Source organism: Opisthocomus hoazin, chromosome 1 (assembly GCF_030867145.1).
Source record: "Opisthocomus hoazin isolate bOpiHoa1 chromosome 1, bOpiHoa1.hap1, whole genome shotgun sequence".
Taxonomy (NCBI): Eukaryota; Metazoa; Chordata; class Aves; order Opisthocomiformes; family Opisthocomidae; genus Opisthocomus; species Opisthocomus hoazin.
Genome location: NC_134414.1, coordinates 77,186,188 through 77,202,507, shown reverse-complemented (window position 1 = coordinate 77,202,507; position 16,320 = coordinate 77,186,188). Strand labels below are relative to the sequence as shown.

Sequence of the window (16,320 nt, the reverse complement as noted above, 5' to 3'; positions counted from 1 at the left end):
TGATAGTGCTCAGTCTGACAAATAATGGTAACGCCACATCTATACATAGATAAGTGTCTAGTAGAGAATCCCTTACAGAAACCAAGCTGCATTTGTCAACATGGACTCAGTAAGTCTAAAGAAACGGACGCAGCTTTCCTGAAAGCTGTCACAATTACCTGAGCAGCTGTTCCTTCTTGTTTCAAGAAACCATCTATTAGCTTCTGGGGGCTTCCAGATGTAGCCAGCATGTTTTTTGCAGGGCTACCAACGAGTTTGTTTTTCAAAGGACTCTGAATCTTTTTTACAGGACTGACTGGATTTTTTTTCCTGATTTTTTTCTTGTTTTTCGTTGTTGCATGCTTCAGATGCGGGAAAGGATTTTTTGACACTGAAAAACACAGGGATAGTAAGTGGTTGATACATCTGAAACATAATACTTTTCCATTACAAGGGGAGCTCCCATAAAAATCTGTGGATCAATTGGGAGAACATAACCTAGATAAAGCGACTTAACACTCACATGCCATTCCACATATGGGCAATGTTTTAAGTATTTGTAAAGCACTGCTAGACGTTAGTGTACTCAGAGGATACCCAACTATTCATAAGCCTTTTAACATCAAGCATTTCGGTGCTTGAATATGAGCAGCTGGTGAAATTTGAAGAGTACTGGACAAATTGCTTCACCTCAGTTGGCGCACTGTCCCACCTAGATACCCGCTGAGACTTCCCACCAGTGGTTATCAGCAAAACCAGCAGCAAAAAGCCCCCCAAACTACTTTTATCATAGTTTACCAAGGAAATCGCTCTCACTCCATCATACTAACCTATCCGCATTATTCCACTGACTAGGAAATCGAGATATGATTATAATAATGCAGTATATAACTGGCAATGAACCCAATGACATTTCCAACCTGTTTTATGACAAAGCATGTGCACAGGGAATTAATCTAGTTTCTGTCTACTGATCATAAAAAGGAGACGTGGGTGATCAGCTCAGAGTAAAACCATCTGACCATCAGACATACAGTGAGAAGTATCATGTCTCCAGTTGCCTGAAACCCGTACCAGTGTTACGGGTTTCAGGGAACCATGAGAATGCTGTCTGAACATAGCTTACGTACTGAAGATGCAATACATTAAATCACAAGACATATCAAGTTTAGATTCCATTCTGCAAACATATGGACATGGCTAAGTTTAGTGCCACAGTCCCAATGAATTGAATTAATTACCCATTTAAGTAAAGCTAGGCATCTGTTTGCAAAATGAGACCACAGCTGGTTGTAACTGACAGTCTGTCAAAAATAAATACAGGAATTCGATTTAACACAGCATCTTCATCGAAGCTTTAGTTATATTTTCCAGTTTGTTATTTAGAGTTGCATAAATCCCTTCGAATAGTAAACAGCTCCTACACAAAACTATTGTACAACTACATGTACTCACCAAAAGTGTTAGCAGGTTGCTGCTCTGACTGCTTTTGCTGTTGATCATATGCATCTTTCAGCTCTGCTTGCAACTCAGCAGGTAGTGCTGCAAAAACCTCAGGGTCCACCTGAACAGTAACATAAGATTCATTTGATTATTTTACCAGTGAGCAAAACTGCTTGCTTTCTTGTAGATCACTCACATGACTAAGGTATTTACATTTTATGCCAAGCAAAAATAAATGAGATATAGCTGAAACACTGTAAAATATGTTGTACATTTTCTTCATGTACTTTAGCTTGGAAAAACCCTAACATTTTCCTTTTAGTACTACTCTAATTATTTTATAACATTACTATTTATGGGCCTGTAATACACTAATCATCTTTATTCACCACTATCTTTATTCACCTACTACAGTACAGCTATAATTAACAGGACAATTAAGCCCAACTCAGAGAACATTCCCTTCAAAGTTCCAAATGCAAACACTGTGACAATCAGACTTCTGTTCCTCCTTTTCTTTTGATACTTCTGTTTCCTGGAAGCTGCTACCACTCCTCAAACAAAATACCCTCAGAAACACTCTCGTTTCTTTAGGGACAGGAAACGCAAGTTCAGCTACCTCGCATTTTGAACTAGCACAAATGGGTTTAATTTCTTTCTCCCACAGCTGTCCACCCCTTGTTCGACTGATGAAAAAGCAGTCCCTTCCGACTGTCCTAGGGGCTTGAATTCTAGACAGGAAATCATTTGTTGCCAATTGCCATACACACTCATACAGACAAAATAAAATTTTATCTGTTATCGCTTATCTTCCCTCCCTGTGTGTCTGAAGTAGCAAACTAGCAAAATACTAGTCTCATATTCTGAGTTTCCCAATATTATTGGATGGTGGTTTTAGCTCATAATCTGGAAAACCTAATTCAAAAAAGCAAACCTGTCAGTTAGAGGATTAAATCTGCCCAGTGGTAGAGTGCCCTTTATTTCAGTAGTAAAATTTGGAGATGTGCACAAACAACAAAAAAATTTATTCAAAACTACTATCACTATTCTAAGAGCACAATACAATTTCTACCATTATCTGAGATACTGCATTTATTACACGCCAGTATGCATATACATTAAAAGTTACCTCTTATTTTCAACAGAAATTAGATTTTTTTTTTTTTTAAAACCAAAATATGTCAGGAAGGCAGGCTGTGCTATTCACACATACGACGTCTAAATTATATAGATAATAACATGAACACGCTCCCACAGGTAAAACTCATCAATTTAGCACATTTTTTCAATTTTTAGAGCTCCATGTGCCAACAAAATTTTTCACCATACAAAATATGCACTAATTAAAGGAAGAAATGGGAACAACTCTGACCTCAATTACTGCATAGATTGTGCAGAACAAAGCATTGTAGTGGAATGTAGCCAATTAAGTCTCAAGGCTTTAGTTATTTTTTAAACATAAATTTTATTTTAAAAAGATTAGTGTTCTCTGGGTATGCATTCAAGTGTCAGGAATTTGGGAGGCCCTGAATTAACACTGATTTTTGTGTACACCACTTAATAACTAATGCAGAATTAATGCAGTACGGGGAACTGGATGTGTTTGTGTTACTCCCCCTTATCATTGTCCTCTGAAAAATGTAACATGTAAAAATTCAGTTAGCAGAGCCATTCGTCTAGTTCATATGAATTCTACACTAATTAATTGGAGTTTTGGGTAATTTACTGTACAGCCAGAGTGTCCCAACATACCTTTCACATAGCTGTATCACACTGGCATTATGGAGGACCTTGATTTTATAAATTCATGTGTACCTCAGCATACATCTATCAGTATTTTTGATCTGCTGTATAAATTTCCTAAGAAGGAATCTATACCATGTAAAGACAATGTAAGGACGAGGTCTAAATTTTCCACCAGTAATAAACTCCACTAGTTCAAATGTCATTAATTTCTAAAAATCTGCAATCTTTACTTCTTGCATCCTATGCTTTTACAGGATTCAGCTGCTAAGGGATATACAGCTCTTCTACATTTTAAGATTACTTCAGCAGCTGATGGAAATTAATACAACCTATCTTGATTCTTTTTATGGGAGAGCCTTACCCAACAAAGGACATTTTTCACATGTTTTCTAATGAATAAATCACTATCAGCCAATTAACTTGGCACCTGGTCATAAAACTATAATTCAGACAAAAGGACTGAAGAGTTGAAAAACAAACCTAATTAAGCTATAAAAAGATGGCAGGGCATCATTTACATTTGCTGAATTGATGTAGCTGAAGTACTCTGTTTGGAGTGGCTTGCAATATTTCTATACCTGAAACCTATTACTACTTAGTTCACTGCACCATTTGAAAGAAAGTAATCTTAACCGTTTGTGTGCACTCATACAACATACACTCCCACAGACTAACAATAAGAAACATCGTGTCAGACTATATTTAGACAAAGATGGTATTCTGAATTAAGTTCACATTTGATTTTAACACAGAAAAAAATCCGCCTGTATTAATGAGCTAGTTTTTGCATTTTTTAAATAAATATTATTTTTTAAATAAAATAGATAGTCTCCATATTCCTGACAAAATAAATAGGAAATAGCCAATTCTTCTTGAACTACATCTTCAAACAAAAGGGCTGCTCTGCTAAGCCGACATTTTTGGATCAAGTAACAGAGTCACAAAATGCATTAGGATATAGAGACAGCAAAACCAGTGCATTTGAGTGTGTAAATTAGGTATTTCTATGACAATTTTAAGAAGTAATGCTGTTATTAAAAAAACCCAACAATCAATTCTCGACTACCTAATTAATAGATAGATAAAGCATAAACACCAACTAAACGCAATTTCTACTGAAAGCCATATGCAGTTAAAATTTACCCTGAAAAAGAGTACTGAGTGGTAAAACAAGTGTGAAACGGTGCACTTTAAAGCACCGCATAATTTAACACACATGTCCAAGATAAACTCGCCTATGAATGAATGTACCTACATAATTTAAAACAGCTGGGGTATGGAGAGTTCATATACTATTCGCACAATATCTCCACAGGGGAAAACCAACTTTGCAGTTCAGTAATAAAAACTGGCACAACTGTTTTTGAACAACATCTTTTGAATCAAGGTGAAGAAATTTTAGTAGTAGAATAGACTACACATCTTCTAAGTAACAATCATGCATTAACTACTATTTACTGAAAACACGTCAGGAATTTCTATCGAATTTTCTCTGGATTCTCTGACAGCTAAGCAGCACTATGCCTTGGAAACAGCAACAAATATCTCTATAAATCTGATTAGGTGGTATCGCTTGAAAACAGCAATGGAGCTATGGCACAGCAAATAGAAAAATAAAAATACTGCTCTATTTTAAATGATGCATATGCAAGATACTGTATCTCTCGGTAACCAAATCTTTGATTTTTTATTACTTTTTACCCTACATTTGTTCAGCACCATCTTGGACCGAAGGGTGGAATATCATTAGAAGCATCGCTACTGCTACCTGCTCCCCTTCAGGCCCCTATTTTGAGAAACAACTTTGCACTTTCCTCATCCTGGACATGCTGTATTTGAGCTCATTTAAAAACTATGGAGAGATGCAGAATCTTCAGCCATGCCTGCCTTTCTCCTAGGAATGTGAGAGAAACAATTACATCTACAGAAGCTACAGAGGTTGGCTTCACACCATCAAAACATCCACTAAAACAGAGTGAGTCTCCTGTGACTAGCTAAGCAGATTTTAGGACTGCTTCAGACTGATGGTGCAGTGTAACTCAGCTGCAATGCAGAAAAAAGGCACTAAACAACAGCAAAAACATAGGCATATTGATGACTAAGTCTTCAGTAAATACTGTCATACTATGTTTGTGATCAAGTCACATTTAAAGCATAGACTTTTTAACATACTAAAGGACCATAATTTTGGTTAAGTCACAGATTCTAGTAAAGCTGTCTTAAGAAAAAGCTGTTAACTCTTCCTATAGGTGGAAAGTTGATGTTTATTGACACCCTGCAGACATCCCACCTGTGAGAAAGCTGGCAAGGCTATCACATTAATTCCCATGTTGGTATTTGGTTCTTGGAGCTCCGGTACTTGTAAAAGCACTGTTCCAACTGGTTGTGACAGAAGCGCAGTGTTACATCCATTTACTGGCTCTTTTTTGCTATCTCCATAATTCTCTCCTTGCTGAATGGTGTATATTTGCTCTACTTGTTCTCGGAGATCAGGCGGCAGAGCTTCTAGCACAGACTTATCTAGCTACAAATATATAAAAGTTTTTAGATGTTTCTGAGGAATAGATACGAGAGTTAATTGTACTCAAAAGTTAGTTCTACAGTTCATGAATTTTACAAAAAAAATACTCATTTAAATCTGTGTATGCAAATACACTTAGAAACCTGACAGTTACACTGCAGCAGCAAAATGTAAAAATGCTCAGTTTTATCTTTTCACAATGTTCTCATCACAAATCGCATGTAAGGATTCCCCTACAACACTCCAATGATAAGGCAACCCAAATTCTGAGTTCAAATTACATAGGCAACATGTTGACATGAATACTAAATTGGTGTCTGGTACAAAGCAATTAATTTCTTTTTTTATATACTTCTAGAATACATGTAACTAATTTACTTTAATGGTATCACGTATGTTTGCATACTGTCAGACTCTTGTAATAGATTTTGATAACGAAGTAAGTTTTAGATTCAAATTTTTGCTTGCTGTAATTGGTACTTACCATCAATTATCAACTTGAAACAAATGAAATGAACCCTCAGTAACTAGAAGTTGCTGTATACAATGACAGCTGCACAAGTGACTGAATGTAACTGATACGCAGACTTGCAGCATCATTTTTCTCACAAGTAAAATTTGAGGAAAACTACATAGATAAATGCCAATGTTTACCTGTAAGTTCTGCTAAATGAGACTCCACAGCATTGTCAGAAAACTTTATCTTTTACCTCTTAGAAGAAAATTTGGAGTTTACAATCAGATTCTGGATTTACAGAGAAGAACTACAAGTTACCTATGAAAAGATTACTTTGCTTATGGTAACTGAGACGTTTTGATGAAAGCTGTCTGTATTATTCATCTCTTCAGTTATTCGTTCTACATTCTGTTTGTGTTCCCTCATTCCAGATTTGCTACATATATACCTCTATAAACTTTTTCTGGAAATCCTGGGTGTAAAATATCTTGCTGTCGCAGCAGTATGGGAATAACTTTCACTCCTTCCCTGTACCAAATTCCTTATTATATTCCACATTACGATACGGTTATAAAGCAGAAGGAAAGATAAGTATATTGTGCCATGAGGCCACCAAAGCTTTAGGAGCTCTACTGCACAGCTAGTGCATTTTTCGCTTGTTCATACATATTCCTCCTATAGGAGAATCTGAGTATACGGAGCTTCACACTGTTCAGTCAAGTTGCTTTTAGACCTTGAGCTAGCTTGGGTATTGCATTATGGCAAAAACAGTCCTCTGCCAAAAACATTACTGGCTTCTAAAAATGCATAAATATTCGGGAAAGCCGTTAACAGAAGATCAAAAAATGTTTTTACAGATTTAAATTACAGAGATAAAAATTACAGATTTTTACAGACAAGTCTGCAAATCTGCTTATATCTAAGATACATACAGAATTCAGTGCACCTTGGTCATAGCAGACCCTTGTAACAGATGCCTGTTTGAATAATGTGGGGTGGAAATAAGGAAGCTCCTTCTCTATTAAAACACCCCCCACCTCCCCCCAACCCCTCCAGAAATGTTTCACTTAAAGATTGCCCTCCTCTCATGTAAAAGGTGATATTCTGTACAAATGTTACGTGTGCATCTTAGCTTCAATATTATTTGAAGAGAATCTGAAAAAACACAGGAAGATGAACAATTAAATCTAAATACAAGTTTGACATTCTTCTAGGCAGAAATGTACAGCACAGCCATTGTACAAGTATATGAGGTATTGTAAGACTAGTTGCTATTCAGTTCCATCTCGTTGACTAAAGTTTGAAGACAGATTTATGGTGTAATTTGAAGACGAGTATAGAACACATGAGTTTAAGAAATTATGTGAAGAAGATTACCTGATTATCATTTATTGGCATCTGTAGCAAAGAATATTGCTGCCATAAAGAGGGATGGAAAACACTTAAAAGTTCTGTCTTCATAAAAATGACACAAAGTACTTGTCAAAATTCTTCCTGAGCCACTCATCAGTGATTAAGCTAATCAGAAATAATTTTTAAGAGCTAACATCAGAAAAGGGAATTTACAAATCTGCATCATATTATAATCATCTAAATACTGAGAATTAACTATGGAATATGTCTAATTTCTCCGATGCAAGTTTTCCTAAAGTTTGTGGTTTTTTATAATTAGGCTCTGGGCTTTGGTTATGAAAGGTGGAAGGTATTTTTTTTTAATATTTCATCCTTGGCATCTTTTCCATTCCAATTTAATTTCTTTCCTTTGAATAAATAGAATCTTTTTTGAGTTAGCCTATAAATGACTGCTTTTTAAAAACCCTTTTATTAAGACAAAATAGTTCTGCATCAGTAACTGTTTCTTACCGTGCATTATACTCTACTAGAGCTCTTTTTATTTCAAAAGAGTGTAATGTAACTTATTTTGCTCTACCCAAATAAGACAAACAATCCCAAGTTATTACAATATATTGCAGATGTTTTATATTCTCATGTTTTACCTGGGAAGCAGATGGAACTTCAATACTCAAATTAAGCCTGGATTTTACGCTGACAGGAGAATGCACGCCATTCAGTTTGACAGCAGACTCAGTGTTGTTAACATTAGAATTGAGACCAGATGTGAGATGGGTACCACGAGATGGAAGAAAAGTGCAAGTTCTTGAATCAGAAGATATTTCAACGTCCATAGCAGCCACAAATACTATACATATGAACACAAAACACAGAATGATCACCTAACAGTTAAAAATACTCAGAGGTTTCAAGATAGTGAAGCTAATTTACAGTTTTCTTTGCTAGTTTATACAATATACAGCATAACTATATCCCTTTATTTTTTAAAGTATCCTTTGTTACTATTAACTTTTAAAAAATATTGGAATAATCCGATACAAAGTCTTATTTGTAGCATTTTCATCTGCAGCAGCAAAACACACTCTCAAAGAGTTTATGTTAAATAATTTGTACTGGTATAATACTGAATAAGTATTCCAAAAGGTAATCTACACTGGAACTCTTCAGAACTGATCATTATCACACACACAAAGTACAAAGCTTACTGACCTTCCTTGTGTTCTTCTTCTGAGCACTTTTTTGCTTTCTGGACATGAAAAAGATCAACAACTGAATGCGATCCGCCAGGTAAGTGTCCAGATTGTACTGCTGAGTGAGCCAAAGTGGTTTTACTGATGGGAACTAACTGCTGTACCTGAATTCCAACCTAAATCAAAAACATTAATACATTCATCTAATGAAGTTAAAAAAAAAAAAAAAATTCATAATAGCATTGCCTTCTCTGAAATTGGCTGCCTGTTGTTGGTGGGGGAAAGAATGAATAAAAATATGTTGACATACACACAAATAGCCACTAAAAACATCCCAAACAAATCCCAGGATTATCGACCACAATCCAACATCTAAGAATTACAAAGATAATACCATCAACTTCTCTGATATAGAAAAGCACTGTCAACAGGATCGTGAAACAATGCGTTTATTATGAAATTTCTTAGACATTAAAAAATACAGAATTACTGACCAGGAAGCGATTAGTATTAAATCTGGCTACCTGTACAAGAAAGGAATGTGTTTGCTGAGGACCATCTATACTAAATCCATCACTTCAGTCTATAAATGAGAAAAATAATGTTACACTTCAAGATACGGTTCTTGAAAAGTCTCAGTGGATGAAAGTACTTTGGTGAAAATAGTCTTTATCAAATGAGGTGTTCCTCATCTTGAAAGACATCCACATTTTTCATTCACTTTTAAATACCAAATCAACAGGGTTTCAGGAACTGTGTCCAACTAAGCATGCACTGGTACATTGTACAAGTTTACTGCTAATCCTCCATGATTACTGAAAAAACAGACAGCAAAGGAGACAGGCAGACAAGAAACTAGAAAAAGACAGGGAGAGAAGTACTTCCTCAGCTCTAAGAAGAAACCCAAACCATGGAGCTGACTTTGCAAGGCAACACTGTCATCAAGACTTGATGTTCTTAAAGGTCTTTTCCAACCGTAATGCTTCTATGATTCTATGAATCAAAACCCTACTTCCACATCTGACCAACAAATGCACATTTGTTTTAGAAAGCCTCTGCGCTCTGTTGCAACAAACAGCTGATGCCAAAATAGTCTTATTATGGGTTCACATTGCTATGGCAAAACCACTGAGATGAGCAAGAGTGATTTAAAATAAATCATGATTCAAAAGAGCCAGCAATTCACCTTCAAACAAAGGCCAAACCACGGGCTGGTAACTCTTCTGGCTCCAAGACTTGCACTCTAGAGCAAAAACCGCTCTGGTCTTTGATTGGCATTACAAGCAGTATTTCTATTAGTTACTTAGTTAACTAATAACTGTGCAGAAGTTTACAGAAAATTCTAAGACAAAACAAAATTTACATGTACTAATAGAATTGTAGAAGATACAGTCTAACTTTGTTACCTCAGGCCGTTTTAAGTTGTGGATTAATCCATACGACAATAAAATCTTCTTTTTTTACATTTAAGACTTCCTAAGTGTGTTTTTCAAACATAAACATACAAAACACAATACTGCATAACCTAATTTACATAGCTTTGTATTACCTACACTTTCGCCTAAGTTTGGTTATTGTCTACCCTGAAGAACTGAAAATTTATGAAAGACAACACAGAAGGTTGATAAAGAGAATAAATCTCAGTTTTCCCATTAACTCACCCCTCGCATATCTGATATGTTCAGCTTCATTGTGTGAAACATGTTTAGAGTTTCTTTCCCAATTACTTTTGCACTGTCTGTTGCATGGTCTAGAGTCACAGTCCTACAAAGAATAAAAAAGTATGGTTAAAAAGGAAACTGTTTCACAAATCCTAAAGACAACAACAATTCTGTATTTATCTCAGAGAAGAAATTCTGTATTTATCCCTCAAAGAAAGACATATAATTTCTTGGCATACAGAAACTGAACACTGTTTTTGTGTTCTGTGGTTTCTTTTTAAGGGTAATTAGAACTAAGCACATTCTACAGAAAAAACCACAGACTACTTACTACTTGAACATTCTCAACGTGTGGTCCACACATTAATTTGTCAAATATAGTATATATTTATATACATGCCATCTACTGAAGCCACATAAAAATGTTTCACTCTACTCATAGAAATGCACTCATGCACTACCCTTCACTCAAACTTGGTCCATAAAGAGTTTGCTCAATATTATTTCAGTTGTCAATTATCAAATGCCTATAGCAAGAGTTTCAGAAGGAACTCTGAGGGAGAAGCAGATATAGCCATGTGCATTACAAATAACAAAGAACTCGGATTAATGGTAAGTAACTTTAAACAACATTCCAAATACGCATCTTACACTGTGGGCAATTATCCGCGACAACTCTCAACAAAATTATCTGGCTGTGAGTTTTACAAATTACCATCTGAGCGCTTGGCAGGGCACTAGTAGTGCTTGGTAGTTCTTGATATTCTAATGGCACATTTGAGACAGATAAGGACAGACTTTCAGGTGGCTAATCAAACATACGTGAGTGATGTAAAGTCTTTTCACTGAGGTAACTGATGCAGTTGTAACTCTGACGGCGTGGGCTCTATCGACAAAAGGAAGTTCCACCCTCGTGTTTTGACAGGGTGCCATCCTGACAACTTACTGAACATTTTGATGGCGTCTCCTTAAATTTTACTCTACTTTTGAATCTCAGAAACCAACATGAACAGCCAAGTGATCGCCAGAAAGGTCTGGTTCTGCCAATATGAAAAGGAAAAACCTTCCTGCTGTGAATGATATGAAGGCCTCCCTGAGCCTTACAGGTTAACATTTTTAAGAAAAAGGTGACAGGTCCCTTCCAACGCCTACCATTCTGTGATTCTGTGATGGGTCCAAAGGTACACACCACATCAGAAGAATATTTTACAAAAAGTCTATGCTGTACCAGGACTTGGTATCAATGATGCAGTAAAAATACTATAAACAAACGAAACTGAATTTGATTTTAAGCATGTCTGTGAGTTCGAATTCTTTCTAGGACTATGATTACCATTCCAGGGAATCTTGACTTGTAGGATAGAAAAGCATAGCAACTCTTTCACCTGTGAGGTAAGGGGGCAAGAAATGGGTCATGAGTCATAACTACAGAGAAAATCTTAAATTGAAGTAAGAGAGAAACTGACCACCTTTAGCTCCAGTAAATAATCCCAGACTGTTGGAATTAGGCTGTACATAGGGAAAGAACACCTGAGTGAACACCACCCTGAGATTCTAATCCATTTGCCTGGATACAACTTCCAGAGTTTACCCTGCTGCTGCTAAAAAGCCTTTCACTGGACTGAACAGATATGCTCTAACGAAGACAGTAATCCAGCACCTGTACTGTCAAATAGCATAATTTGGATTGACGGGGGTTGCAAATTTCATTAGTAAAGTCAGAAGCAGAACCAGAGACACTGCCAAATGAGATCCTGGCATCAGAACTGCTTCAGCTATGTGTGAACAACACCATCCTTGGGTGCCCCCTTATCTTACCTTAATGAACACTTGATGAATTACGGAAATCTCAGTGCACATGTACTTTAGCACGCCTGACCACAGAAATGAGGTCCAAAGCACTGATGTGTTCATGAGAAAGCAGCCTGGCACTAGTTGCCAATAAAGGAGGAATACCTATCTCAACGTACCCTCAATTCTAAAGATACCTTTTTAGGCTGTTAAGAGCAAATCTTCAGCTCAAAGAATACACGATAATCAGAATACAAAAGTATAGACTGATGGATTTTCTTCTTGATATAGCAATCCCAAAAGGTGAAGAGCTTCTGATAGCGAAAGGTGAATTCTGTAGTTTCAGTTGTTAATACAGCCGAATTGTATGTCACAAGCTCACAAGTATGAGACAGACCCTATGCATGCAAGTCCAACTGCTGAGCCCTAACTCACTGAAAGAACACTCCCACCTCTTGAGTTATCAGCAACCTTGAGCAAATGACCCTTCAGTTCAGGAGGCGTTCATCTGTTACAACAACCTGAGATGGAGGGAAAAGTAGAAAAGACCTGTCTTCGAAGATGCCAAATACACCCTCACACAAAAGCCAGGATCATCCCTTCACCTAAGGAACAACTACTTTGCTACAGAAGTGTCTACCTGAAGAATAAAAGTGCATTTAGAAGGTTCTGAGACAAACTTGTATGAAACAACATATAAATACATGACGCTCTATGCCTAGATTTCATTCTTGTGTTTTCCATATGCAAGCATATAAATAAATGAGATGAATAAAATTTTTAGCCAACATCATCCGGTTGAACAACAGGAAACAAAGAAGAATCATAAATACATAATGAGTAACAGGACTGCTTGTGGAAGCTGCAGGTCCTACTCCTTGACAGTAACCTATCAGCTGACTACCCGGGCAGAGTAACTGGTCTATCCCATTTCACCAGGTATAGGCAGCCATCACAGGCAGAATCTCAATGAGATCAACAGTCAGACCGAGTAGAAAGAGACCTTATTACACTGATAATGATCCACAAGAAAACGAAGAGACTTCTGATGAGGAACTCACAACTCTATGAAAAAAACCCTAACTGTGAAGGTCAAGAGACAAGAAGTTGCCTTCTTGAACAGCTGAAACATGGGGAACAGTCTCTGACCTTGAGATCTCGGTATTCTACTTTCTTAGCTCCACTTTGGCTCTTGTCTCTTCTCTTCTACGATCAAAAAAATTCTCTGCAGACTTAGTGGTGAAACAACAGGAAAGACAGATTTGACACAAAGAAACTTGTCTGTAAGACAGACAAGTGCAGTCCAAGGTGTCTGATGCCAGCTCCAGTCTTCAGAATCCTAAGTGGCCTCTCAGTCTTCTGCAGCAAGTAATTTTGCAACTACTGTCCTAGTCCCCATGTACTCCAGACTTGAAGGAGAATGGTACTGATCAGACATCCTTCCCAACAAGTACAAAGACACTTTTATTTGAGAACTGACTCCAACTGTCACAAGCAGCATGTGATCAACAACCTATCAAAGAACAGCAAAAAGCCCCTCAAGCAAAATGAAAGCACACAACACTACACAGCTCAGGGAAAAGAAACAGCTTGCAGCAGCACAACATTACAAGTCAGCTGGTCATTGAAAGAAATGAAAATGCTGCTGCATGGATGTCATAGTGCAGGATGTAGATACGTCTTCTACAAGTACTGCAAAAGGAAAACCAGCTCCAATATTGAGCAAGCTGGAGAAATGTACATCAACCATATACATGGGCATATGTATTATTGTTTGAAAACAAACCCTCTAAAAGATTAAACACCTTTATTAGCTACTATTTCATGAGACAATTATCAAATTAAGGGCAACCTTAAACTACAGATTATTAAAGTCAAAAAGGAAGGAGAGAAAAAAATGTACATCCCTACCAAGAGAAATGGACAGTCACAATAATTCACTAAAATTATTTCACTAAATCACTTTAAGTAGCATCCAGACACACAAGAGCACATTCTCTCAAGAAAGCAAGTTCAAACCACAAAGAATGCACTTGTGGAGTCAGATTCCTTCTCCGTGATTTCTGCTTCCTCTGAAAATCCACAAATTGTTTCTTCTATGTCCCAAAACTTCTCAACTTCTGATTTAATTTGTCCCCATTTTTCTCTCTGAAGAAACTCATAGGCAAAAGATGACTGTTAAAATTCTTCTCTCTTTCTGATTTGGACACCTTAGTCCCTTCCTTCTTTCTCCTCCCAATATGCTGTGTTTTTTATCATTGGGGATTTACATTCCATGCTGATGACCAAAAGACCACATCTGTACAATCCAAACACACAGGACTTTTGATAATAGTATTCTACTTCTGATTTTGGGGTAGGTTTGATATGTAGAGAGAGAAGTACTTCAAAATTTCTGTCCTGTCTGACTGTAAGGTTTGGTGCTCAATATACTGCAGAAGTGTCCTCATGCCTACTACCAACCACTCTTTTTTCTATGCATAGTTACCTGGCAATACTGTCACAGATTCCATGACCTCCGTATTTTGCAGGCTCTACTGGTGCCCCAGCCTTTCTCACCATAATTTTAAGGGTCAACCGTTTACCCTTCATACCAGCAGCTTCAAGTCTACGTTGGATTTCTTCCGAGAGGCTCAGAAGGAAAGCTTCTGCTTCCTTAGGCTGAAGGGGAAAAACAACAACATGTTTAGATAATTACTGGTTTTCAAATATTGAAGGCAAATCACTAAGGGTTAACACAATCCAGATTTTGTAAACTGAAAAAAGCAAGCTGACTCCCAGGCAACTGTCTTATTTAACTTCAAGTGTTTTGTCTACATTGTAGGTTGCTGAAGTTAGGTGAAATGGTAGATTCCTACCCTAACGCTGCAATAAGGAAGAAACGCTAAGTCCTTTTGGAGAGGTCTTTACAAAAAACTGTATTTAGAAACCCCAACACAGAATTGCAAGTCTAACTTTAAGTACACACCTATATGATAAAGAGTGTAGGGCTTACACAGAAAATCTTTTTCACCATGAGGAAAGTCAAGCAGTGGAACAGGTTACTCAGAGCAGTTGTGCAGTCTTTGTTCCTGGAGGTTTCCAACACCAGACTGGTCCTGAGCCACTGGTCTGATCTCACAGCTTCCCCTGCTTTGAGCAAAAGGCTGGACTATACAACATGATGAGGTCTCTCCCAAGCTGATTCTTCTATAATTTCTATAAATGCTTGAGTTCTCAACAAAAAGCTGAGTTATTTTTTTAAAAGAATTTTGTCAACAACACCCCCCCCCAATATTTGTAAAAAGTCTAAAAAAATGTTGTACTGGAGCAGTTGGTGATGGTTTCAGGCACTGGCATCTTTGAATAATCAGCATGTAAATGAAAGAGAATGCTAGGTGCTGACAAACCTACTGCAGTTCTCTTTTTCTGTACCAGACTTGTATAACGAATGCAGAATAGCCAGCTAATTTTGTGCAAGCTTCTTTTCAGTCCAATACTTTTGCAGTCTCTCCTCCCATATTATCGTTTGGTCTCCTACTTCTTCATTTTCCTCATTTCTATTTGGTGGCTAAGATGGTGCTCTAACAGATCAAAGTGCAAGTGAAAATAATCAGAATATGAGAAGACTCTTCTACAGATGAAAGAAGTCACTGCAGAAAAGAAAGGAGGTTTGAATTTACCTGTGTAAACCTTATTCCATAGTTGATTTCTGCTGAAACAGATTTTCTTTCTTTTTCTGTACGAACAGGTCGATCATCCAAACCACGACAAAATCTGTAGAGCATTTGTCCTGTTTTTGGACCAAATTCTTTTTGCAGTTTTGACATTGAAGCATACTGCAGATCTCCACAGGTTTTAATTCCCAAAGAAGCCAGCTTAGATTCCATTGTCCTGCCAACTCCTAACAACAAAGCAATTAGTTCTGTTACCTCTACACAATTCAGAGCCAGTCAGGTTTTGAATTAATAAATTCTGTCTTTTTAAACCTACCCTAAGTCATATCAAATTAATAAATAAATATACACCATAAAAAATAAAATCCACTCAATAAAACATGGTTCAAATGGAAACTTTTGCTGTCTTCACCTGTATTTCTTTAATCTGTTTTATACATTTAGTTAAAGACGTCATACTGCACAGCGTGTTTCTTTATTTCTTGGCAAAATGTGAATGACTCCTGCTCGCTTATCTTCTTCT

At 36.9% G+C, this 16,320-nt stretch overlaps 1 protein-coding gene across 3 annotated transcripts in view; it reads right to left on the bottom strand.

Moving 5' to 3' along the window:
- Positions 1-16,320, bottom strand: part of REV1 (REV1 DNA directed polymerase) — a 61,537-nt gene that overhangs the window by 2,991 nt on the left and 42,226 nt on the right. For all 3 annotated transcript variants that reach the window (XM_075426788.1, XM_075426792.1, XM_075426799.1), the window contains 8 exons: positions 15,804-16,024; positions 14,630-14,802; positions 10,351-10,453; positions 8,709-8,865; positions 8,144-8,346; positions 5,459-5,692; positions 1,435-1,543; positions 159-370 (listed from right to left, as the gene is read on the bottom strand). In XM_075426788.1, the coding sequence (XP_075282903.1) occupies positions 159-370; positions 1,435-1,543; positions 5,459-5,692; positions 8,144-8,346; positions 8,709-8,865; positions 10,351-10,453; positions 14,630-14,802; positions 15,804-16,024 (1,412 nt within the window). The remainder of the gene's footprint in view (positions 1-158; positions 371-1,434; positions 1,544-5,458; positions 5,693-8,143; positions 8,347-8,708; positions 8,866-10,350; positions 10,454-14,629; positions 14,803-15,803; positions 16,025-16,320) is intronic.